The sequence below is a fragment of the Acomys minous genome (genome assembly GCF_964271855.1).
Source record: "Acomys minous genome assembly, chromosome: 1".
NCBI lineage: Eukaryota > Metazoa > Chordata > Mammalia > Rodentia > Muridae > Acomys > Acomys minous.
This window is the reverse complement of record NC_140483.1, coordinates 40,573,418-40,597,488: the sequence shown is the minus strand read 5'-3', so window position 1 is coordinate 40,597,488 and position 24,071 is coordinate 40,573,418. Positions and strand designations below refer to the sequence as shown.

Genomic DNA, 24,071 nt, shown 5'->3' with positions numbered 1-24,071 from the left:
TGACCACAAATGTTTCCCCCCGGCTCCTCCTTAACTATTACCTCCATCTTGGAGCTACGAAGGTTTTACAAAAGTATTTGACTCAGATGTCAGGTAACATCGTTCTCTTTTTATAGCTTTTGTCATCTATCCTTGTCTCCATTAAGAAAGTTTCCTTTGCCCAGAAAATACACAGCCTTATGGGTTTGGCTTTTATAGGAATCTGACTGACTTAATTCAATGCTATTTTCTAGGAATTCTGGGTAAGGACCTGGCCAGTGTCCCTCTTCCTGGCCAGTGTCCCTCTTCCTGGCCAGTGTCCCTCTTCCTGGCCAGTATGTAATAAAGCTTGCTTTAACTGGAAGAAGAAAGAAAAGAGAGAGAGAGAGCAAGGAAGAAAGAAAGAAAGAAAGAAAGAAAGAAAGAAAGAAAGAAAGAAGGAAGGAAGGAAGGAAGGAAGGAGCATCTCAGTTGCAAAGACCTTTCCCTATATTTTTTTTCTAATATTTTCCAGATACATTCCAGATAAAGAACTTGAACTTAAGTGGGCCAAGCTTTTAAAGCTGGAAATGGAGAAGCTGGGATTCTTGTTGACACTTATGAGTAAATAATCTTTTTGATGATTAAAAAAAAGAAAAGAAAGTCAATCTACTAGTTGACCCCACCTTGCTTAAGAAGGTAGAGTGAATGGAATATGTAGATAGAAAGCAACCGCAGAAATTAGGATACATGTCTGTGAATTTAGAGTACATCTGTGGTGGGCATAGGCTGGATTCATCAGCCATGGAAACTGGCCGAAAAGGCTCTGAGAACGTATGCATTTATTGAGCAACTACTAGGTAGTGTATACTGCTAAGACTACACGCTAACATGTACAGCACACTAACAGGTAAGTGAACATCACTTCTGCCTTTGGAAAGCAGCTTGCTCACCGCAGAATCAAAGACATCTATCTCCTCCCTGTTCCTGCGCAAATGTTTGCACACGATAAAACTGCCATCAGCAGTACGAATCCTGATCATCTGGCCAAATAAAGGAGTTGAGGTTGCCGTACGTGTCACAGGAATCAGCCAGAATGCCCAGAAGTCTCTCTGAGTGTCTGTTTGGCCTGCACAGGACACTAGCACTAACTCTGACCACAGAGTTGACTAGGAAGGTAGGAGAAGAGTCAAAGGATTTTCCGGTTGACAGGAGGGGGAAGACTGTGCTGGCCTCAGCAGGATGAGCAGCGAGGGCAGCCCCAGTCTCCAGCTTCCTCAGGTTCCCAAGGGACAAGCACACCAAGCAGTGGCACAGAAGGGGAAGCCAAGGCCAGGCTGTGCCAGGCCAGCTTCTAACATCAGTGCTGAGATCTATCTACACAGCGAATCCAGACTGTATCAAGCGGGGAAAACTCGGCCACTGAGTAAAAACGAAGCCCACCTCTCACCTGCCCAGGTCTTTGCTTTATCTGATGCTCACAGCAAAAACAGCAATGAACAAACTTTGTGAAAAAGTCTACTTAACACTGACTTCTACTTTTCTACCCCTTTTCCATGGATTTAAGAAATAGTTCATTTTCTAGACTCTTGTCAACACCTCCTCCCCCAGTTTGTGGTGCTGGTGACGGAAACCCCGGGGCAGCGGTGGCCGGGGGCTTTGCCTGTCCCAGGCAAGTGTCCTTCCACCAAGCGGCCCTTTATTCCCACTACTTAAAATGCAAAATATTCACTCGCTGGCATTTTGCTATTTAGGACTGTTGGTCACATGCTTAGAGGAGAAGGAAGGAAACAAAGCCACTCTAGCCACTAGCGTCTGACGGAAAAATGACAGCCGTGGGGAGTGGCTAAGAACATGCCAATCCCCGAGCTACAGTAGATGTCACCAAAGAATGAAACGTATTAGAAAAATGTCAGTGGAGCAAAAACCACTTTATGATACACGAAATTATAAAAAGAACATTCGCCCAATCATATAAGTAGATAATCCAAATATAAAATACGTGCAGAATACGAACAAAACCCACCTCATACTAATGCAACTGCGTAAATGTATTAACCAGCTTAACCTCTTACAAATCAATTACTATGATGACTGCCTAAATGGGTTATAGAGGTGGGCTGCTGGGAAGGAATGTGTACGGCCAGGCCTAACAGAGCAGGGCGCTCCCTCCCTTCACGTCACTACAAAATTCTCACGTGAACTCTGATGTGCGACGCCTTTAACACCATGAATGTGAAGAGCAGGCTCTCGGAACGGAGACCTATTTTAGAAGTATGCAGTTTCCCTTTGAAAGGCAGCTTCCTTATTACACGTTGCAAATAATGAGATGCTACTATTCTTCCTGACCTGAATACATGTTAGGAGACAGAGTGGGGGACGGTCCACCTCAATCAATCTTACATCAGGCCCCGCCCCCCACCTCTCCCCCTTCAACTTCACTTTCAGAAACATTAGTAAATTTTCTGTGCTTTCCTTGGAGCATTTTTTATCAGCAATAAAAAGAGACCTATTCTGAGACAAACAGGATACAGGGTAACGGTGCAGCTTCCAGGCAAGCTAAGAATAGCTGCAGCGTTTTCAAGGAATCTTGTACCAAGGTGTGCACCTCAGCTCCATACGCGATGCAGGTTTTCTTACAATAATCACCACACACAGGCATTGTTAAAGGAGAACTGCAGCTCTTACCAGGTTTTCTTGGTTCCTGGCTGCTATTTTCTGCTCCTCTTCTGCCCCGTTTTTCATGTATTTGACCTCTTCCACGGGTTTGATCCTATACTCATCTGAATGACAAAAAAGGGGGGGAAGGAATTTTACCACAGTGGCAGAAAAGTAGTAGCAAAGCCAAAGCCATACATTAGACACTTCCCTCGTAGCCTTTACATTGAGGCTCATCTGGAACAATCTGGAAGAAGGCTGCATGGACAGCTTGGGTCCCCTTTAGTAAGTGCTCTGCCTTGTCTGTTGCAGGGCTGAGCTCTCCAGTTCAGAGAAACCCTGTGTGCCCACAGACCTTACCCAGAGAGCACTGAAGGAGCAGGCTCTTCCACCGTGACTTGGGAACCCCACACATCAGCCTAAGGAGATAGGAGAATGTCCACATTCATCCCCAGGAGACTTTTGTTTTGTTTTGCTTTTCAAGACAAGGTTTCTCTGTGTAGCCCTGGCTGTCCTGGAACTCACAGAGATCGGCCTGCTTCAGCCTCCCGAGTGCTGGGATTAAAGGTGTGCTCCACCACACCTGGCAACCCCAGGGGACTCTCTGTCCAGAATGCCTGCTGCAGCAATTTTCATCTAGATATTCACCCCTTATTTTTTCCCCTTTTTGAGAAATTTAGTACTGTTTATGACCATAGAGTTGTGCCAATAAATAAAAGCAAATGGAAACTGATTATTTTCTTTTTTCTTTTTAGGGCTCTTCCATTAAATTTGAACCTTCTGCACTTACTGCACATTAACCTCTATATTACACGCACAGGAGCCAAAATATCAGCTCATTGTAAGTGGGTTGGTAAGGAAGGTCCCGAAGCTGGAGAGGACAGAAGCTGCAGACAAAACCTAGACTTGTGTAACAGCCAGAGAGGAGAACATGAGTCTCAGCACCCATCATGGGACAAAATCAGGCAGCCAGCAAAGCCCCTCTCTCGGGCAGAGCTCTGGCGATGACAAGGAGACGTTTTCGTCAGATTCCTGTCAACAGGAAATGACTTGGGTACACTAAGTTCAAAAACAAGTGAGATTTTTTTACTCATCTTTGGTCCAACTTGTGGGGAAAGAAAAAAAGAAAACCACAGGAATTGGAGAATTAGAAAAATCTCATCAGGAAGCTGCCTCGAGAACGGTATGCCATCATCTCTAAGAAAGACAGCTGTCTATCACTAAGGAAGTTTGTACTTCAAGATAAAGAGCTGTAACATATTTTCTTATGGCCTGTGATGGAGTACAGTGAGTGTATTCCTTAAAAATGTCTTGTGCTAGCCGGGCACGGTGGCGCACACCATTAATCCCAGCACTCTGGGAGGCAGAGGCAGGTGGATCGCTGTGAGTTTGAGGCCAGCCTGGTCTACAAAGCGAGTCTAAGAAAGCCAGGGCTACACAGAGAAACCCTGTCTCAAAAAGCGAAACAAAACAGAAAGTCTTGGGCTAGTATTTATAACGCAACTTCCTAACGTAGTTGTAGTTTCCCCATCCTACCTCATAACACAGTATTTCCGAAATCTAGTTATAGTAACATCCAAGAAGCTGTGCTTGTCAAACGTTCCTCACTTCCTTCTGAAGCACAGCAAATGCATTTGCATGTATGTGTATAAAAAGACCCAATATTTATGACTAAGCCATTTCCCTTTCTCCCCCCCCCACCCACCCATGTGGCAATTCAAGGTAGATATTGACTCTATTAATATTTTATTTCTATTGTATGTTTGTGCACGAGTGTGTTCTGCGTGCATGTTATAATCTTGTGCGTGAATGTGGAAGCCAGAGGTCAATGATTGGCGTCTCACTGCATCACTCATTTTTTTTAGGCAGAGTCTCTCGCAGAAAACGGGCTTGAAGAGTCAGTCAGACTAACTGCCTGGCCAGCAAGTCCCAGGGACGCCCCATCTCTGCTTCCCCAGAAGTGCAACCCTCTCACCTGGATTTTTACATCTGTGCTGAGGATCTGAACTCAGGTCCTGGTCCCTGTGTGAAAGCCCTTTACCATCTGAGCCATCTCTCCAGGCCCCACTCCTGCTTCTTTCTAATGGAATCTGAGAGACTCACATACAATTAAATAATGAGCCCTTCAGGAATTCTAACTCCAAAATTGTCAAGTTTATAGATAGATTTGGATCTACAAGTACAAAGTAAAAGTTTCTCTTAACCTGATATGATGACCCATGCGTGTAATCCCAGGACACGGATGACTGAGAGGAGTTAAGATCTTGATCTTGAGGCCAGCCTATGCTACATAGTGAGTTTGAGGCCAGCCTAAGCTACATAGTGAGTTTGAGGCCAGCCTACGCTACATAGTGAGTTTGAAGCCACTACAAAGCGGACACTGTCTCAAAATAAAAAGCAAGAGAATCTCATACTCTGATTTTCTATTCAGGAAAAAAGAAAGTTAATAATACCAACACGTTTAATTAAGGATTGTTTACTCACAAGTTGCAAAGCCTTTGCTAATTAAAAATAGAACAGACATAATTATGTCGCCAGTATAGTTATACAAAGATCAAAATAAAGGTAGAAGCATTAAAAAAATATGGGCACCCAAACTTTGGTTTGAGGCATTAACAGTTATAAATCAGTGTACAATTGCTACAGTTTAATCAAACAAATACACACTTAGTTGAGCCTCCAATTATTAAATATAACAGATAGCACAATCTGGTAGATCCTATGCTTTTCTTCCTAGAACTTAAACCTCAGCTAATAGGGCAGAGAAGACCACACACCACTTTAGGATACAAGCAGAGACGTCTGAATGACGGCCCTCTGCACACTACACAGCATGGGTGTCCCCCAGGAAGGGCCACCCGTCTTCCCCTGCCTACTGCCCCCTCCCATCTGGCCTGCCACACTCCAGTATAATCACACTCTGAGCAGCGTGGTAAAGTAAACATCACTCTTTATTTCCTCAGCCCTCTAGAGATCACAACTGAATTAAAAGTGATAGATAGACAAACTATTAATATTTTTCTCCAATGAAATGGAAAAGCTCCTGGTGACATGACTTTCAAAATAGCATTACTGCAAACATGGGGCTTTTTGTTTTCTTTTTATCAAGACAGAATTCTGGCCAGTTTGGACTGCAGATAGGCATTGACAGTGTCATGAAAAGCCTAGCTGGCTGGCCAGGGCATCGCCAGGAGAATGCAATATTACTGAGTAACAAAAAAGAGAAAGAGAGAGAGAGAGAGAGAGAGAGAGAGAGAGAGAGAAAACAAACATCTAAGACTACAAGTTACACAACACGCTATGCAAAGCCCATCCTAGCACAAGACAAGAAGTCGGCAAGACCCTCTAAGAAGCCACAATTTCTTAAAAACAAATACTTAATAAAATAAAATTAAAAGGGCCGGTCAGATTTCTGAAGGCTGGGGCCTGAGATGCAGATGTCCGTATGGAGACAGACATCAGTGAAGATGTCATGCATTTCCATAGAGACGTGGCCCACAGGAAAGGCTCTCTTCAGGCCTCAAGGGGTAGGTGGACCAAGCATTTTGGGTTATGGCAGCAAGATTTCCTTTTGTTAATGGCACAGGGGAGTTAATTTTTTCTTTTTTTTACCTCAGCCTCTTTTAATCAGAGCCCACATGGGGGGGGGGAGGGGAGACTCTGCTACAAGTCAGAATCCTGACAGCAGAACAGTGTGGCACTTGATGAAGGGCAGAAGCAGCGCTGTCTTCCTCCCTCACACCCGTTCACTTTTCTTTCTTCCTGCTCATCTTGTCAGGTGGCTTATTAAAATGCAAGTCAGCAACTCTGGCAGGCTGTTCATCCCCTAAACAGTTTCAGGCTTCCAGTCAAAATAGATCTGTGGTGGGATTTTTAGCATCTTATTCAAGGTAACAACAGAGGGGGATGGATGGGTAGCGGCCATTGATGAAAAAGAGAAAAAGGGGTGTCAAAGTAGCTTCAGATTTCCAGTGTCTTGGAAAACAAAAGCGAAAGCCCTTCTTAGCTGGAGTATGCTTCCAGAGAGCTTTGACTTTCCTCCTCCTCCATCTATTGTGCTTGTGAAAATTCTAAATTTTAATAATCCTGGAATTAGAAAAGCACTTTTCTCCTAATTGATTACAGTCAGGGTGTTTTTTTTTATTTGTTTGTTTTATTTAGAGATATTTAATTTGTTTTTATTTTATGTGTATGGGTGTTTTCTCTGCAAGCACCACATTAATGCAGTGAGTGACCTTTGAGGCAAGGAACAGTGTCACATCTCCAAAGGCTGGAGTTACGGAGTTGTGATCTAACGTGTGGGTGCTGGGAATGGAACTTGAGTTCTCTGGAAGAGCAGCCAGTGTTCTTAACTGCTGAGCCATCTCTCCAGCCCCAAAGCCACGGTCTTAAATTATTATTCTTATTATTACTATTAAGTAACCTGTAGCAAACCCATCTGTAAAGAGCGCTTGAGGGACGGCAACTGAGAAGGGCCAATCTAGAGCTTAAGAGGGCAGAGTCACAAGCATGGGCTGCCCTAGCTGAAGATTCTGGTTGTCAGGGACTCACAGCTCTAGTTCCAGGGGACCTGATGACTTTTCCTGGTCTCTGTGGACACATACACACATGGGACACACACACACACACACACACACACACACACACACACACACAAATCTTAAATGAAAAAGAAATGTTGCTCCTTTCTTAGCAATCCTGAATGACTGTCAACCATTTGGAAGTGTACATTTGAAAGCACAAAGCTGTGCGTGGGAGTTAAACTACTAACCTCTTCTAATAAGGACAACTGAAAGTAAACAATAACACACACATACTCTTTCACATAACACACACTCATATACACATACCCACACAAATACACACTCATACATACACAAACACACATATCTCTCATGCACAAATATACACACATACTCATACAAACTCTCTCACACATGTACAAACACACTCACATACACTCTCACACACACACAGTCACACAGGCATAAACACACACAATACACACACTCACGTGTGTGTGCACAGGCTTGAATGGTCTGCACTTACAAGCTCATGTTTGTACAGAAAATACAGAAGAGATGGTTTTCTTTTCAGCTTTCTCCCCGGAAGCCCCTTTAACTTAACAGAGCTGAGCCAGGTCAGCAAGAGGAAGACCTCTCATGGTAGGTCTTGTGAGGAGACAGTCTTGTGATGTTGGAGGAAAGATGAAGAATTTTCTCTCCTGATCCTGGGCAGAGGGCTGGAGCTAAGCCAACAGTTTAGGCAGGCAACAGGCGTGTTTGATGTTAAACAGCCTCCTCTTCACACCTCTTCCTGAGCTCGGCCACACTGCAAGCCCCCAGTGTGCTCTGCGGCTTCTTACCCTTGGCCCTCTACTGCAGCGTCCTACTAAGGTGACATGTCTCGAGGACTTCTCTCAAACTTGCTTTTCTGCCCAGATGGTTATCTTCGTAAGAGAAGAATCTTTAGTTGGTGCATTCAAAAGTATACATACAACACAAAAGGAGAAACAGGCTGGATTTGTGCTGAGAAGGGAGTGGAGGAATCCACATTCACAGACTGTCTTAGCCTCTGTCTTTTGGGGGCACTACTGAGCCTCTTGAACTTTGGGTCACTGGGCTTTTGTTTATGTTTTTTGTTGTTGCTTTTAATCAAGTTTAGAAATTTCTCATCAGACACACGTTACTCTCTGCTCCTTCCTTCGCTTCATCTCCTAGTCCCCCTCCCCTTTTTCACACACAGCTCTATAAATAGTGGAGATGGGGAACCCAGACACCCTAACTTCCATACGTAACTCTCACATCAGCGTGTATTTCAAATGACCTCTCCTATCATCCTGTTCTCTATAGGTGAATACTGTGTCTCCCTTTGTAGCAGGAGCTCCGTGTGGGGCATCTGCTGGACCGAAGTGTAAACTATAGAGGTACTAAAGTGCACAAAACAGTGAAGATTTGCCCCATGTCGGCGTGTCTACATTCAGTTTTAATCAGTCAAACTCCTATCAATATACACTATGTGCTGGGCTCCGTGCTAAGCTACGCAGGGAAGGGGGAGGGGGTGTTGAAGGCGCCCAAGGAAAACAGGTGTCTTGGAGGAGGGGACAACTCCTGCCCTGCGAACCTGTCTCGAGCTTCGGCATATCCCTCAGCACACAAAGTTTGAGTGCATCTCACCGCCCAAGGTTCACCAGATGGACTCTAAATCTGGAACAACGTTATGCATGAAGCAGACTCCACTGGAGAACCGACATCAAGTCCCTGAGCCGTGCAGTCTCTAACTGTAACTGCCTAACTGTCCTTGTATACAGTGATGTCATCAGCGCTCACGGGCTGGTCGTTACTGAGTAATTTCTAGGATAGTTATACATGCCCTAATGGTTCAGAGCTATCTAGCACAAGGCATCTTTCTGCACATTCATGGAAAGTTTCTGTACTTTTCAGAGTTTATACCAAATCTTGATAAACAAAAGCTTCTTTCAAAATGGAAGCACTTATGTGTTAATGACCTAAAGATTCCAGGTGTTCAAAAACAAGAATTATTTTGGGGGTTATACTTTGTGGGGATTGAGCACAAGTGGTATCTAGCCCTTAGAAGTCTACTAGAGAAAGAACATGTTGTTCATATTTATATACAAGCCTGTTAAGACGAGGCATAATTTAAGTATGCAAATGCCACTAAGATACAAATTCCTTGTACCTTTTGTGTGTTTATTCAATAATGAAACCTGATGCTTGTTTATATTTAAATAAAAGATAAGAAAAAAATCAGAGTTAATTTTTTTTTCCAGATAGGGCTTCTCTGTGTAGCCTTGGTTGTCCTAGACTCGCTTTGTAGACCAGGCTGGCCTCGAACTCACAGCGATTTGCCTGTCTCTGCCTCCCGAGTGCTGGGATTAAAGGCCTGCGTCACCACACCTGGTCCCAGAGTTAAATTTTTTTTTTGAAGTGGCCTTAATGGTTCTATATCATGGAACCCTGACTGGGCTGTTGTACGGTAGAGCTTCAGAACTGGTCTACAACATAATTTACATACATGTTTCATATAAAATCTAGAATAAACATAAACGCTGAATTCTTTTTTAGACAAACTATAGAGCATGGTAGACAAGCATGTAAGGACGCTGCTACAGTGTCATATGTGTTCTTTGTATGTAACATTGCTAACCCACCACTCCCTGGAGGGCCAAGAAGAACAAGGTGTTTTTCTAATACATTTCAGCTGTTTAACCTGTAGTTAATTCCTTCACTGACTACACCCACACATTTTTAGGATGCCTGATGAGTAGGAGAGTGTAGGATCATCAGTATGAACTGAAGTTCTCTGTGTAGCACGTCACAGTCTGTGTAGCACATCACAGTCTGTGTAGAAGGATGGAATGCTCCAAAGGTGCCTTTAGTCCTCTCAATAAACACTACCAAACGCTGTATCAGACTCAATGTGTTCAGCACTATGAGGTAAAACATTTAAGGTGTATTACATAGTTGACCTATAGTGAGAATTTTGGTTTCTTAAAAAACTCAGTTGCGTTTTTCGACTCTGTTTTGGTTTTAATCCCAGGTGTGGTACACAGGACTACTTCAGATTGCCCACAGCAGCGGATTATGATTTGCCAGCTGCAGATAGTTTACATTTGGAGTTCTGGGGACTCTCGAGAGGGTATAATGCCAGAGCCCAGAGAGGGGGTGGTGGTCTGAAGAAGAGGAAGAGGCTACTGTTCCCCTTGCTGCTGCTTGTGGTCGCTGTTGTTGTGGTTTGTCAAGTGGTCGGGGGCAAAGAGAAAAGAAGAAATTGAGTATCCTCTGTACGAAGATCAAACTTGACCCCAGGAACCTGATGGCCCTAAGCAGCAGGAAGTAGTCTAACGAGGTCTAGGTCCCCTTTCCTCTCTCACCTCCTTTCTTGCCAACCTAGTGTTGGGGGGCTTGGAAGGGATTGGGGGATTAGAAGATATAAGAACCAAATAAAGTAGCAAAAACAATGCTACTTTAGATGCCAGCATGACCATTCGCATCTAAACCCAAGGGCAGCATCTGAGACCTCCCTGGCCCTGTTGTAACGAGCCTACCTGATGTCCCCATCAATGAGTTTGCCAAACATTGACTCATGGCTTTGTTTTCTTATGTGTCTATGAAAGCTCAAGCAACCTCTGCCCCAGTGGAACTTGATCCTTGTGCCACGGCCATGGCCACTCGTGTTTGCTTCAGAATAATCTCTTACTCTTTCTGCAGGAGGCATTTGCATTGAATCAACACCAGAAAACTCGCTTACCCTTTAGTTCAGGAAAAGTGTGTGTGTGTGTGTGTGTGTGTGTGTGTGTGTGTGTGTGTGTGTGTGTTTTTGCATGTGCATACACCTGTGTGTGCATCTGGGAGGAACCACAATCTATGACTATGCCCACTGAACTTAATTCCTTTCACTGGATCCTGGCTTAACTGAATTTCTGGTTGAGGAAAGAATCTCAGATAATCATGACAGAGTGCAGAGAAATGTTTGTCTCATTTGTCTCGATGCTAAACACCTGACATCCTGGGAGCCAAGCAGAAGGCTGCCTTGCCTAGAGCAGATTGGCTCGTGACATTTGTGGTACGGATCGAGAGGGGTCCGGAGATTAGCCAAGGAACCAGCCAGTCTGCACTACACCGGAGTTTCAGGGTTAAAGAGGAGAACAGATGGAAGGAGACGGCGCACGAAGCCCTGGGTAGGCTGGAAAGTTGCAGAGTTTTGAGGAAGTTCAAAAGAAGAAAGATAGGAACAGCCAATGGCAGAAATTCAGGGGGTGGGGGGGGATAAGTATGTTTCAATGTGCTGCCCATGACTAGATGGCTTTTTGGGTTTTAAGGGTAATTTTATAAGTTTCAATAGCCTTTCGATGATGTCGGTGTTCCTTTAAATATGTCTCTGGACTGATGCTGGCCTCCAGGAGCCTGGCTTTACCTGGGTTATAGAGCTATTAAAAAGGCTTCGGCAGTAGCGAAGTCATTATTAGAAAGAACAGGAAGAAAATGGATAGAGTCATTCTCAGCCGAAGTAATTTCCCTGATACAAACGGCGTGACTGGACTTTCAAAAGGGAAAAAACACATCCTAACTACACTTCACGGTGAAGTAATGTAATTTCTTTACTTCTGAAAAATGTTCCCTTCTTCCCTCATCCATAAATTTTGGAAATGAGCGATGGGAATGCTGGGAGCATGAGGGAGGTCTGCTGCCTCCACTCTCCTTTCCTTTGATGAGCATGTACCTCTTTTCCACAAGAACTGCTTCTTCATAAAACAAAAGATCATTTCCAGCTGCCCTCAGTTGTCTCCTTCAGGATGCTCTGTGGAAGGGCCTGGCTTTGCCTTACTAAACCCCCATTTAATCGTCTCTGTCTCCTGCTCCCTTCTCTACCCTTTCCACCCGGCCATCTGACTACTTCCACTACCTCATCTTCTGAGATTCATCTTCTGTTGGCTGCTCCTCACAATCAGTAGAGGTGAAGCCAACCACCATGGATCACCTTCACGGTGTCTGACAAGACACACACACACACACACACACACTGCATCTTGTCATCGGGCACTTTCCCCGGCTGTAAGGTTCTGTGGTGCACAAAACACTTCTTTCCCTGAGCACGCTACAGATTCCTGATGCTGTTAGCGTAGGGATGGTGAGACTAGACAGAGGGCAGATGAGAGCGCGCACCGCAGGTTCTCCACTGGGAAGTTATCTGGGCGCTTGGTTCGCCTCCGCAGAGAGCTAGGCTTTAAGTGCATACTTCCTCCTCTCACGTAGCACAGGAGCTGGGGAGGATGCACCTGAAGTGGAGAAGGCTGGGGCCGGGGCTTGCGGGCAAAGCTGATGGCAAATGGGAAGAAAATAAACAGGCGCTCAGGAGGCTGTGAGGGACAGGAAGGAGTGGACGAACCAGAGACTGTGGCAGAGGGGGAGAAATGGCTGCTATGGGGAGGGAGGTGAGACCAGCAACATGGCTTTGTTGGGAGCACCGGCCCTCAATTAAACAAACATTGCATGTCAGAACTCCCCGTTCATGCTTAGATTGAGTGCAGGCAAGCATAGCTGGGTTCTGGAGGCCAGCGGTGACGCGCTACCTTGTGCCTGTGCAGAGCTGAGGCCTGGACATGCCACAAGGCACGTCACCATCCTCTTTAATTCTGCTCTGCACCTCTCAGCCAGACTCAAATGTGAACACCAGGCGGGGGACACTGAGGTAGGAGAGCTCTGACCCCATTACTCTCAGCCCAGCTCGATACACTTTCTAAATGCGCAGGCTCCTTGGCCCTCCCACACTGTGAAGCTTCAGAGGACGCCATTGCTTCATGAGGGGAGCTTCTTTGGTACAAACATCTCCCCCCATTCCCAGATTCAAGGAGAAAGCCATGGATAAGAGGGCTGTGATGAATCCCATGCTTAACCATTCTTCTCAAGAACCCCAAACCTGGCCTTGGGTTCCCCATCTCTACTGGCATATCAGTTGGGACCCCAGCACCTCTCATTAGAATGACGGGATAGAGCTCTTGACTGCTCCTCTGCTCCCCACACCCCCATCTCACCCCCTCTTTTCTTTTTTGAGACAGTCTCACTACATAGTCTTGGCTGGCCTAGAACTCACTATCAAAGGTGCGCCGTATTAGGCCTTACGCTCACCTTCTACAGTCGGTCCCCTCCATGGCAGCCAGGATAGTGCTTTTTAAAGAGTTCTCTGTAAGGATTTTCCCTGTATGTGCATCGTGCAATGATCGAATCAAGGTAATCAGTCTACTTTAAACATCATTTCTTTGTGGTAAAAACATTCAAATATCCCCCTCCTACTTATTTTGAAACGCAACATTATTACTAGCTATAGTCAGCCTCCTTACTGTGTAATCGAATATCAGATTTTCTTCTATCTTAGTGTGACATTGTACACATTGACCCATTCCTCCTTGCCTTGGGTAGTTTTTTTGTTTTTTGTTTTGTTTTTGTTTTTGTTTTTTGTTTTTGTTTTTGTTTTGTTTTTGTTTTTTAGTTTAAAACCAAAGTCAGGCTTCATCCACTGGGACCCCTCCTCTGCATCTTTGCCTCAGCTACTGGGCCTGGCTCTCCCCCCTCTGTTTATCACCTGGGTGCCAGGGTCTCAAGCTTCTTTCCTGGAACCCATGAGACAGCTCCTTCTCAGACATATGGCTTGGGGCTGCTCCTCTGTAAACACTAATGTCTCAAGTGCTCTCCTGGCTTGCTTCCTGAAGGTGTGCGCAGAGGCCGGCTCCTTGACTTTTCCCGGCCAGCGAGCCTGAACAAGCCACCCTTTCACCTGCTGACCACCTTTTCTTTCTCCGTGTGGCTTCATCCCTGCTAACCCCATACATCCGTCTTTCCACCTATCGCCTGGCTCATCTCCTCTAGTGCAGACAACATGGGCAGCCACTGCCCAACTACATCTTTCATCTGCTAGCAAAAGCCAGGCTTTATTTCCAATAATATTTGCACAATTAGTGTTTCTTAATTGAGTAATTCTGATTTTGAGAGTTCCATTAGAAACATATTGTTTTCTCTCTCAAATCTAACAGCTGTATCAGGGAAACTTGGTAAGGCACAGGAGGAAAGCCCTCCTCGCAAGTTATGAGCACCGCAAAGTAAAGACATTTCTTGAGTGAAAGGAAGTAATCAGAACTAAAAGATCAATGGGAAAATACTGCCATGCAGATGACACAATGAATGCAAAGATTCCTGTGCATTAAAACTAAACTCTCATATTCCTACATCACTTGACAATTTCTTCTGTGGCTGCATATCAAGATCAGCAGTGACATTTACATAGTAAAACACAGACAGCCGTGGCGGGAAGAGAATTCAAATGTAATTTAGTTTGTTTTGAATGTGGTTTTGAAAATGGAAATGCACCGTGGTCTGGATAGAGATTTGGACCCGTGTGTGGCTCTGCTTGCAGCTTGCGGGAATGGTCCAGCCTGGAGACATGCTATTTCATAGTTTGTAGACATGCTACTTCTACTTTGCCTTTAGGTTTTTTTACCTTCATTTCCCCCTAACGTTTGTTTTTTACTGTATGTGTATGTGCACCACCTGAGTGCAGTGCCCGAGGAGGCCAGAAGAGGGCATTGGGTCCACTGGAACTGGAGTCTCAGGTGCACCTGTGAGCCACTTAATGTGGGTAGTGGGAATAGAGATCCTAAGCAAGGGCAGTAAGTACACTTAACTACTGAGATATCTCTCCAGCCCCACTTTATTTCTTAATAGTCACATGAATATGCTTGTGAAAGCATTTTAAATGAAAATTTGAATATTTGTATACACTATGGCTTCAAATATGGTTTATGAGTAAAAGAAAGCAGACTACAAAAGCTGTGTTTGTCCCTATAGTCTTCCCTCCCCACTTATGACCCTTTTTAGCTAAACTTTTACTATGAAAAACCTTTAGAATGTTCAAGGATGATTTCATTCATGTTTAAACAGTAATTGTTAGTTATGTGGTAGCTGGACATTTATATATATATTACCATTGTGACATTAATTATCTGTTGCACATAGTTTTCATCCGGTCCAAGGAATGTAAGAGCCAGGCTGTGCCAAACATGTGGATGCATCTCTAGCACTCAGCATCCAACAACAGGTACCTTCAGCCTTCCTTAGCATCAGGTTGCCAAGAGTCTAGTGGCTGAACCTGGCTCAGGAGGAGGTTACAATGAGAAGGCATGTCTGCAGAGCCCTCATGTCACTGTCACCTAAAGAGTCACAGTAGGTCACTACTAGGAATAGGAGCCAGAATAATGTAGCTATATATCCCTGCTCATATGGCAGACCAGGAAAAAAAAGGCCCCACGTATATAGTGCTTAAATCAGTGCCTGATAAATCCAAACTCTTGATAAAACAAGAGCCAGGTGACCCAAACCTTTGTTTTTCCATTGAATTGGAAACATCTAGAATAAAGGCACTGTTTCTACTTCTTTGCTTCTTTCTTTCCTTTCTTTCTTTCTTTCTTTTAAGATTTATTATTTATACAGAATTCTGCCTGCACAAGAAGGCACCAGATCTCATTACAGATGGTCATGAGGCACCATGTGGTTGCTGGGAATTGAACTCGGGACCTTTGGAAGAGCAGACGGTGCTCTTAACCTCTGAGCCATCTCTCCAGCCGCTTTGCTTCCTCTTTCAATGGTACACATTGCTCACTGATGCAATAAGGTCTGGGATTCAAAAGCAGTAGAGTTTCTGACCAGATGTTAGAAAAAAATGACCCGAGCAAACCTTCAGAATCCATCTTGTTTCTCACAACCTCGGTTCCTTTACCTGAGTGTACACAACAGCACCCAGCAATCATTTATACTTTCTTCAAGCAGGTCGCTATCAGTGATCATAAAATAATGATGATCACCTGAACTGGGGCTAGGTTTTTCTCCAAGCAGGGGACGCCTATCTCATCCCATTTTACTCTTCTTTCTACTTCTAAAGCAGGACACACTGCATTTTCCTATCACCCACATGTCTAAATCAGCTCATCTGCTACAAGATAATATTTCTATGTAGTTTGTTTCTCACAATTTTGGAAGCTTGGAAGTCCAAGGTCAGGCTGCCAGCAGGTGTCAATGGTGGCTTGCTTTCTCACAAGTGCTGCTTGCCTTTTTTTTTTTTAAATCATGTGGTGTTTTATTTTTAATTTTTTTGAGAGACAGCCAAACTGTTTCATTGGCTCTGCACTAATGTGCATTCCTACAGCTATGTACAGTGTTCTTGTTTCTCCTCAACCTTATCAACACCATTTTTGTATTTAAAATATTAATTTAAGGTAGATTTTTAAAATTAATTTATTCAGATTATGTCTAAATTGTTATCCCATCACTTGTATCCTCCCATTCCTCCCTCCCTCCCACTTTCATTCTATTCCCCTCCCCTAGGTCTATGACCGAGGGGGACCTCCTCCCCCACTATACGGTCATGAGGCTATCAAGTCTCATCTTCATAGCCTGATTATTCTTTCTTTGAGTGCCACTAGGCCTCCCCACCAAGGGGAACTGGTCAAATATGGGCCACCAGAGTTCATGTCAGAGTCAGTTGCTGCTCTCCACATAACTGTGGAGAATGTCCTGTCCATTGGGTGCCTGCCTTTTTAATGTGTAGGTACAGGGAAGCAAATGCAGGCCAACTGTCCTGGGAACCCTTTGATAAGAGTGCTGATAACATTAATGAGTGCTGCCCCTCAGGACCTAACCCTTTCCACCACTGAGCTGAGAGTTAGAATCCCGTCGTATTAACTTGGAGAGATGCCATGCACAGCACGGGGCACTGGTGGAGTGCACTTGAGTGTGGCTTCCAGTCCTCAGTTTCGTGCTGAATGATTACCTACACATCGGCGTTTTCTCTTGTAAAACAGCTTACAGACTGAGGGCAGGATGCCTGAATCTGTACAGTTGGTATCCACGATCAGCAAGCAAACAGTTGCCTTCTCCTACAGCCTCAGTCCCATGGAACACTCAACCTTGTAACAGGCCAATCAACACCCCCTCATGCAGAATTATTATCTTAGGAGCACTTAATTGGTTGGGGGCAATTTTCCTCACAGTTTAGAGCACTGTTATCAGAAACACAATTAAACTGTGACAACAATTTATGATGACAAACTGCTCAACTGAATGCAATTCATAGCTGAAAAACACTGAGGGCAGGTGGCTTAATGCTCGACTGCTATGCCTCACTCTTGCTGTCTCACGGAGGGAGACATCTTGCTGATCCTCCCCACCGTGTCTCTTCTGCTGTCCCACGGGAATGGTGTGCTACAGGCAAAGATTTAGGGTTTACCTGCAGCAATGGGAGCAACTTAAATCTTAAGGCGGTGATGACTCCCAAAGCTCTGTGTGTGTATATATACACACAGGTATATATCTACAAGTGTCTACATGCATTTAGAGGTCAGAGGTCAGAGGTCAGTTTTGAGTACCCTCCTCAATCACCCTCCACCTATATTCTGAGACAGGGCATGTCACTGAATCTAGAGCTCACAGTTTTGACTAGACTGGCTGGACTGTGAGGCCCGGGGATCCACCCATCCCTACCTCTCCAGCATTGCACCTGGCTTTCATATGTGTGCTGGCACTGAACTCAGGTCACTTAGCCATCTTGCCAGCTCCCTTGATAGGCTTCATGAAGCGCATCCGCATGTAACATAAGACGCACAGACTGCATGGCCCGCATCATTTCTTTGAAGACACCAGCAATTAACAAAAATAAGTAGGTGGTGTCCAATCCCACGGAGGACAAAGGCCATAATACTGTCATACCATGACTCACCTGGTTTTGTCATGGCTTTGTAATAGTGCAGTCTCAACATACATGGGAGCCTGTGCTCTAAGATCCTTATTTCAGGGTCCAGAATTATCTAATAGGAGGTATGGCTGCCCATTTAAGGAACTGCCTTCCAATCTTCTAAACTCTTTTTCTAGCATTTTTTTTTCCCAAATGTTCAGCCAATTTCCAGACCGGTAACATGATTCTTAGACTGTCTGTCTGTGTGAGCTTCTTAGTGTCTTGGGGGGGGGGGGGAATTAGTGTGAAATTCCCAGATATTTAGTGCTCCTTTCCTAATGTGAGATTTTCTAGCTGGTTTCTTGCTTATTTGTTCGGCTCCCTGGCCTCCTCTGCACAAAGCTTGTACGCACCGTGTCTGAGCGCTCTGCTTATACCGCTGCCATGCTTCAGCCCCACCGCTTCCTTTGTTTGTTCATCTTTTAAGCAAAGACTTTAATCATCTTGTGTGCGTCCTCCCCTGATCCTGTAATGTGGCACCCTTCTGCAGCATCTCCACAGGATACTGACACTTTAGGCGAAGATATCCATCTGTCACCCGCTCATTAGTTCCTTAGAGGCAGGCATTAGCTCTGCCCATCTGTATGAGCTGTGCTGCCTAGCCTGGTGTCCGGAGCATGCGGAACAGTGAGCAAATAAATGTTTTGCAGACTGACAAGGAACACTAAGGTTTGACTGAAGCAAGCACTGGTGATGAGCACCCATCTGTTTACCTGAGCAAGCATGCCATCACACAGATCGCTACGGCCCAAAGCTATTTCCAGTCATGGCACACTTTCCCTCAGGAAACAGATCTGCAGTGCCCGAAAATTCAACCAAAGCCCTTTGGAGGTTGGAAATATTTAAATTATTTTGATCAAAATAAATAGTTGCACTGAATAATATGTGTTAACTATAAATACAAAGAAGAAATTCACAGTCACAGACAGACTATTGCTAATTCTGGTGGAAGGCTCCTGAACACCTTCTTCCTTTATGCACTGATGTAGAATATTAAATATATTGCAAACAAAACATATAGCCAGGTATGGCACCATATGCCTCTAATCCCAGCGGAGACAGAAGGTTGCTGTGAATATGAGACCAGCCCGGGTAGATAAACGGGCTGTAAGCTAGCCTGGGCTATGCCGTGAGGCTCAGAAAACACAAAGGTTCAGCAAGATAGCTCAGTTGGTAAAGGTGCCTTCTGCCAGGCCTGATGGCCCAAATTCAATCTCAGGGTTGTCCTTGGACCTCTACATGTGTGGCGCACACATAAGTAAATCAACAAATAGACAAGCAAACAGACAATAAACAAGCACATATAATTGGAAGCAAACAAAACTCTTGAGAAACCATTATAAATAAGACACACTGTGCAAAATCTCCTTGCACTTTTCACTTTAGAATACACTGCAGGGTTCCTTGACCTTTACTGACTCTGTTGCACACACGTTCCGATAGTGAGGGAGACGGCTGAGCATACAGGTGTGCACTATATACGATTGTCTAGTTAGCTCCTCATAATAAACCGCAGGCACAAAAGGCATAATTATTTAAATCCATGCGCACACTGCTATTTTGTGCTCCAGGAAAAATTTTTCTGGTTTGACATTGCTCATTAGAACATAAGACAGATGTCTATTCCTGCCTAGTTTGATGGGGGTAAAAACGGCTTTGTTCTGCTTTCTTTTTGTGTGGGGGTAGGGTGAGAGTAGGGGTTACTTATGACTGAGTGGTTGAATATTTTTCTGTCTGCTTACTGAAGTCTTATAAACTTTTCTTCTTTAAACTGCCTGGTCACATATTCAGCTCAGTTTTCAATAAGCATTTGCTTTTAGATTTCACATCTTTAAAAAAAAATATTTCTCACATTTACCTTATTTGTTTTGCAAATACTGTTCATGGTTTGACAGTTGTCTTTTTAACTTAGCTTACAGTGGTTCGTTTAGTTAATGCCATGAAGAGGTTTTTAGATTTTTTTTTACGCAGCCAAATTTATCAACTTGGTTTTATGAGGTCATATTTTCATAGCATTAAATGGAAGACATTTTGCAACCTAAGATTATAAAAACACTTGGCCAGGCTGGCTGGTCGGCCAGCCCCGTTCGCCCTACTCAGCACTGAGCACCTTCACAGCTGGCACTTTGGGGAAACATTTACTTTTAAAATTTTATTTTCATTCTTAGTCCCACGCATGTATAGAGTGGATTTTACCCATCTTCAACCTCCATTATCCACATCTCCCTCCTGAGGAGGTCCCAGGCCTACTTTCATGGCTTTAGTATGTGTGGCCCCCCTGAGTTTAATCAGGTTTCCCATTTGAGCAGAAGTGTGGGGGGGGGCATTACTGGAACACGGGCAACTTATTTGTGGCCACACCACTGAAGAAAGTGTCTAGACTCCCAGGGAGTGGTGGGGCCTCACAAGCCCCTCCCCCTTCCATGAGAAAAGCTGATTGGCTCAATCTTATGCATGTCTTGTGCTGAGTGACCACAGCTACGGTGAGTTCATGAGTGCAACTTCTATGCCTTACATAGAAGAGGTCTTTCTGAAAACACACCTCCCCGTCCTCTACCTCCCCTAGGCTTCCCACCCACTCTCCTGGTCTCTGGGCCTTGGAAGGGATTACACATACAACCTTTTCCGTGGGTCCCAGGGAGTCACCGTTTCCTTATGCTTGTGTGGTTAAGTGTTCTGTGGACTGAGATGAACTCTTCAGTTCCCCATCTCTTACCTTACATTTTAAATTTGCAGACTCATCTGAAGAGCCAGTGAGATGGTGCAGAGGGGGGATGGAGCCTGCAGCCAAGCCTGACTGACTCCCCGAGTTCTACTGCTGGGACCCACTCTTGCAAATTGTTTTCTGGCCTCCAGAAACACACCGTAACATGTGTGCACAGTAGCACATAAGCATCCACATATACATACACACACACACATACACACACACACACACACACACACACACACACACACACACACACACGTTAGGTAAATAAAATTATAGTAAGTTCACCTGGAAATTCTTAATATAAAGTGAGGAATTCAACTTTAATATTATGAATAAATACCTTTTAAGAAATAAAATGTGAGCCAGGTGTGGTGGCGCACACCTTTAATCCCAGCACTCAGGAGGCAGAGGCTGTGAGTTCGAGGCCAGCCTGGTCTCCAAAGCAAGTCTAGGATAGCCAAGGCTACACAGAGAAACCCTATCTCAAAAAAGCAATAAAATAAACTGTGAGCTACAACAATACCTATTTTTTACATCATTTTAAAATTTCATTTTGTTCTAGATGCATTTCTCTAATGACAGGCATCATCAGTGTCTATTTCCTCGTGTTCTCTCTACAGCACTTCACAAAGAAATATCTTTTAAGAAACATCCTTGAGATAGGGAAATAGATGGATCCAGAGGGTCCTAGAAACCTACAAGAAGAACACTATGATGGGTAAATCTGGGCCCAGGGGTTCTGCTCAATCTATGGCACCAACCAGGGACAATATGTGCAGTCATCATCAAACCCCTACCCAGACCTAGCCAAGGGACAGAATATTCTCCACAGTTAAGTGGAGACTGGGGACTGACTTTCACACGAACTCTGGTGCCCCTTATTTGGCCATATCCCCTTGATAGGGAGGCCCGATGGCACTCGGAGGAAGGATACCAAGAAGAAGCATGATAACTTAGCATCATATTCAAGGGGAGGAGGTCCCCATCAGTCACAATCATAGGGAAGGGGAATGGGGTGCAAGCGAGAGGGAGGGAGGAATGAGAGGATGTACGGGATGGGATAGCAATTGAGAGGTAATATAAATGATTTTATTTTTCAATAAAAAATTAAAAAAAAAAAAAGAAAGAAATATCCTTGGTCCACATCTACACAAAGCTTTGGCAAAGTACAGGTTATAAAACACACACTTAGGCAGAGGCAGGTCGATCTCTGTGAGTTCAAGGCCAGCCTGGTCTACACAGTGAATCCAGGACAGCCAGGGCTACACAGAGAAACTCTGTCTCAGAAAATCAAACCAAACCAAACAAACAAAAAACCACCACCACCACCCACAACAACAACAACATACACACATAGACACACACACACACACACACACACACACACACACACACTATTTATGTCTGGTAGCGTGGCTTGGGTTTGAAGTCCTCTGAAGGTTAACATGCTGAAGGCTTGGTTCAGAGGTGGGACATGTAGATGTGAGTGGATCATGGAAGCTTTGACCTCATCAGTGAATCAGCTCTTTTTTTTTTTTTTTGATTCATAATTCAGTGATACAACTGAGAGGTGGTGGACTACGGGCAGGTCCAGTTTGAGGAAGCAGGCTATTGGTCCTTCCCCATTTTCTCTTTCTTCCTTGTCCCCCGAGTGAACAGCCTTCTCTGTCACATGCGTCCTTCCATTGTCATGACGTCTATCTGATCTCAGGCCCAATGAACTGGAGCCCGCAGCACAGGCTGAAGCTGTGCACCAAAATAAGTCCCTACACCCTTAAGTGGTTTACTTTGGTATTTTGTCACAGTAATAAAAACACACACAATAAATAAGGCATATGCTTGTTAAGCTGTATGGTGGGAAATTTTTAAAACTATACTATATATATACATATACATGTATATAATAAGATGGAATATTTCTATAATTTCTTAGATACATCCCTTGTCTTTCTGATTTAAAACACATACACACACACACACACACACACACACACACAAACACACACACACACACACACACACCTTACAAATACAGAAGTTCTGACTAGGTCAAGACAGAAAGGGAAGAAAATCATATTAACACAAATACTTAAAGATCTAAAATATAGAATCACCAGGTTAATGACTCAACTGTTCAGGTTTGGCGAATCTGACATTGTTTAAAACATAATAATGAAGCTGGGCGTGGTGGTGCATGCTTTTAATCCTAGCACTCGGGAGGCAGAGGCAGGTGGTCATTATGAATTCAAGGCCAGCCTGGTCTACAAAGTGAGTTCAGGACAGGCAAGGCTACACAGAGAAACCTTGTCTCAAAAAACCAAAAAAAAAAAAACAAAACAAAAACAAAAACAAAAACAAAACAAAGATAATAATTCTTCCAAGTTTAATTGCAGAGGACCGATCAACAACTTTCAGAAGTCGCAGCTGCATAAACAAGAAACAAGCGTGTCTCCCGGCTGCCAGCACGATGGTGGAGATTAACAGTTGGCACCCACTCAGAGCTTATCACATGTCACCAAGTAATACTGAAAAGCTTAACATGCAACAATGTGTGTAAGGCCCACAGCTCCGTGGAAAGTACCGGTCGTCCCCCACACTGCACAGAGGGGACCTAAGCCAGTGAGAAGCTCTCCAGTCTGACAAGTCTACGTGCTTGTGAGGAGCTCAGCCAGGCTGTGGAGCCAGTTTGCCAGATTTCATGGCTGTGTGGTTAACATGACTGTATGTCATCTCCACCGAAAAGAACCCTAATTACCACAATAGAATCTCCAGACATCCGCATTTAACTGGTTAAATGAGGCCCTTAGTCATTTCTTATCCTAAAGCTCCTAAGCAAAGACTGGTTTAGATTTAATGCCCTCCCCCCCCACAACAGGTATGTTTACTCCTGAAGGGGGAATCCTCTCAATCAGGCCACCTTCCTCAGTATACAAACAATCCCACTTCTTTAGCTAAGTGACCAAGGATAGGTCTTAACTTCAGCCTCCTCCTCTCGTCTGGAACAGATGAGGTAATAGTGATAACTGCATGGAAGAAGAAAATAATAATAATAAGAAGAAGAAGAAGAAGAAGAAGAAGAAGAAGAAGAGGAGGAAGAAGAGGAAGAAGAGGAAGAAGAGGAAGAAGAAGAAGGAGAAAAAGAGGAGGAGGAGGAGGAGAAGAAGAAGAAGAAGAAGAGGAAAAAGAAGAAGAAGCCGCCACCGCCGCCTTAGGAACTGTAATGCAAGGGTCCAGTACCATGCTTTTGATGCCTTGTAATAACTCATGGCAAAAGCAGCAGGCACACTTAAGCCCTAGATGTTGGTCTCCACACAGGAGCAAGAGAGATGAAATGAGGCCAGTCTGCCAGGTGGGGCGATGCTACGGGAGACTGCCAGGCAGACGCCTATGAAACACCCTTGTCACACCAGCCAGGATTCCAGGAAGAAGTCACAGTTTCCAA

The 24,071-nt window shown here is 44.4% G+C and overlaps 1 protein-coding gene across 2 annotated transcripts in view; it reads right to left on the bottom strand.

The window, feature by feature from the left end:
- The window catches only part of LOC311585860 (uncharacterized protein C1orf21), a 208,108-nt gene that overhangs the window by 87,962 nt on the left and 96,075 nt on the right, over positions 1–24,071 (bottom strand). For both annotated transcript variants that reach the window (XM_084761500.1, XM_084761501.1), the window contains exon 3: positions 2,647–2,741. In XM_084761500.1, coding sequence (XP_084617626.1) covers positions 2,647–2,741 — 95 coding nt within the window. The remainder of the gene's footprint in view (positions 1–2,646; positions 2,742–24,071) is intronic.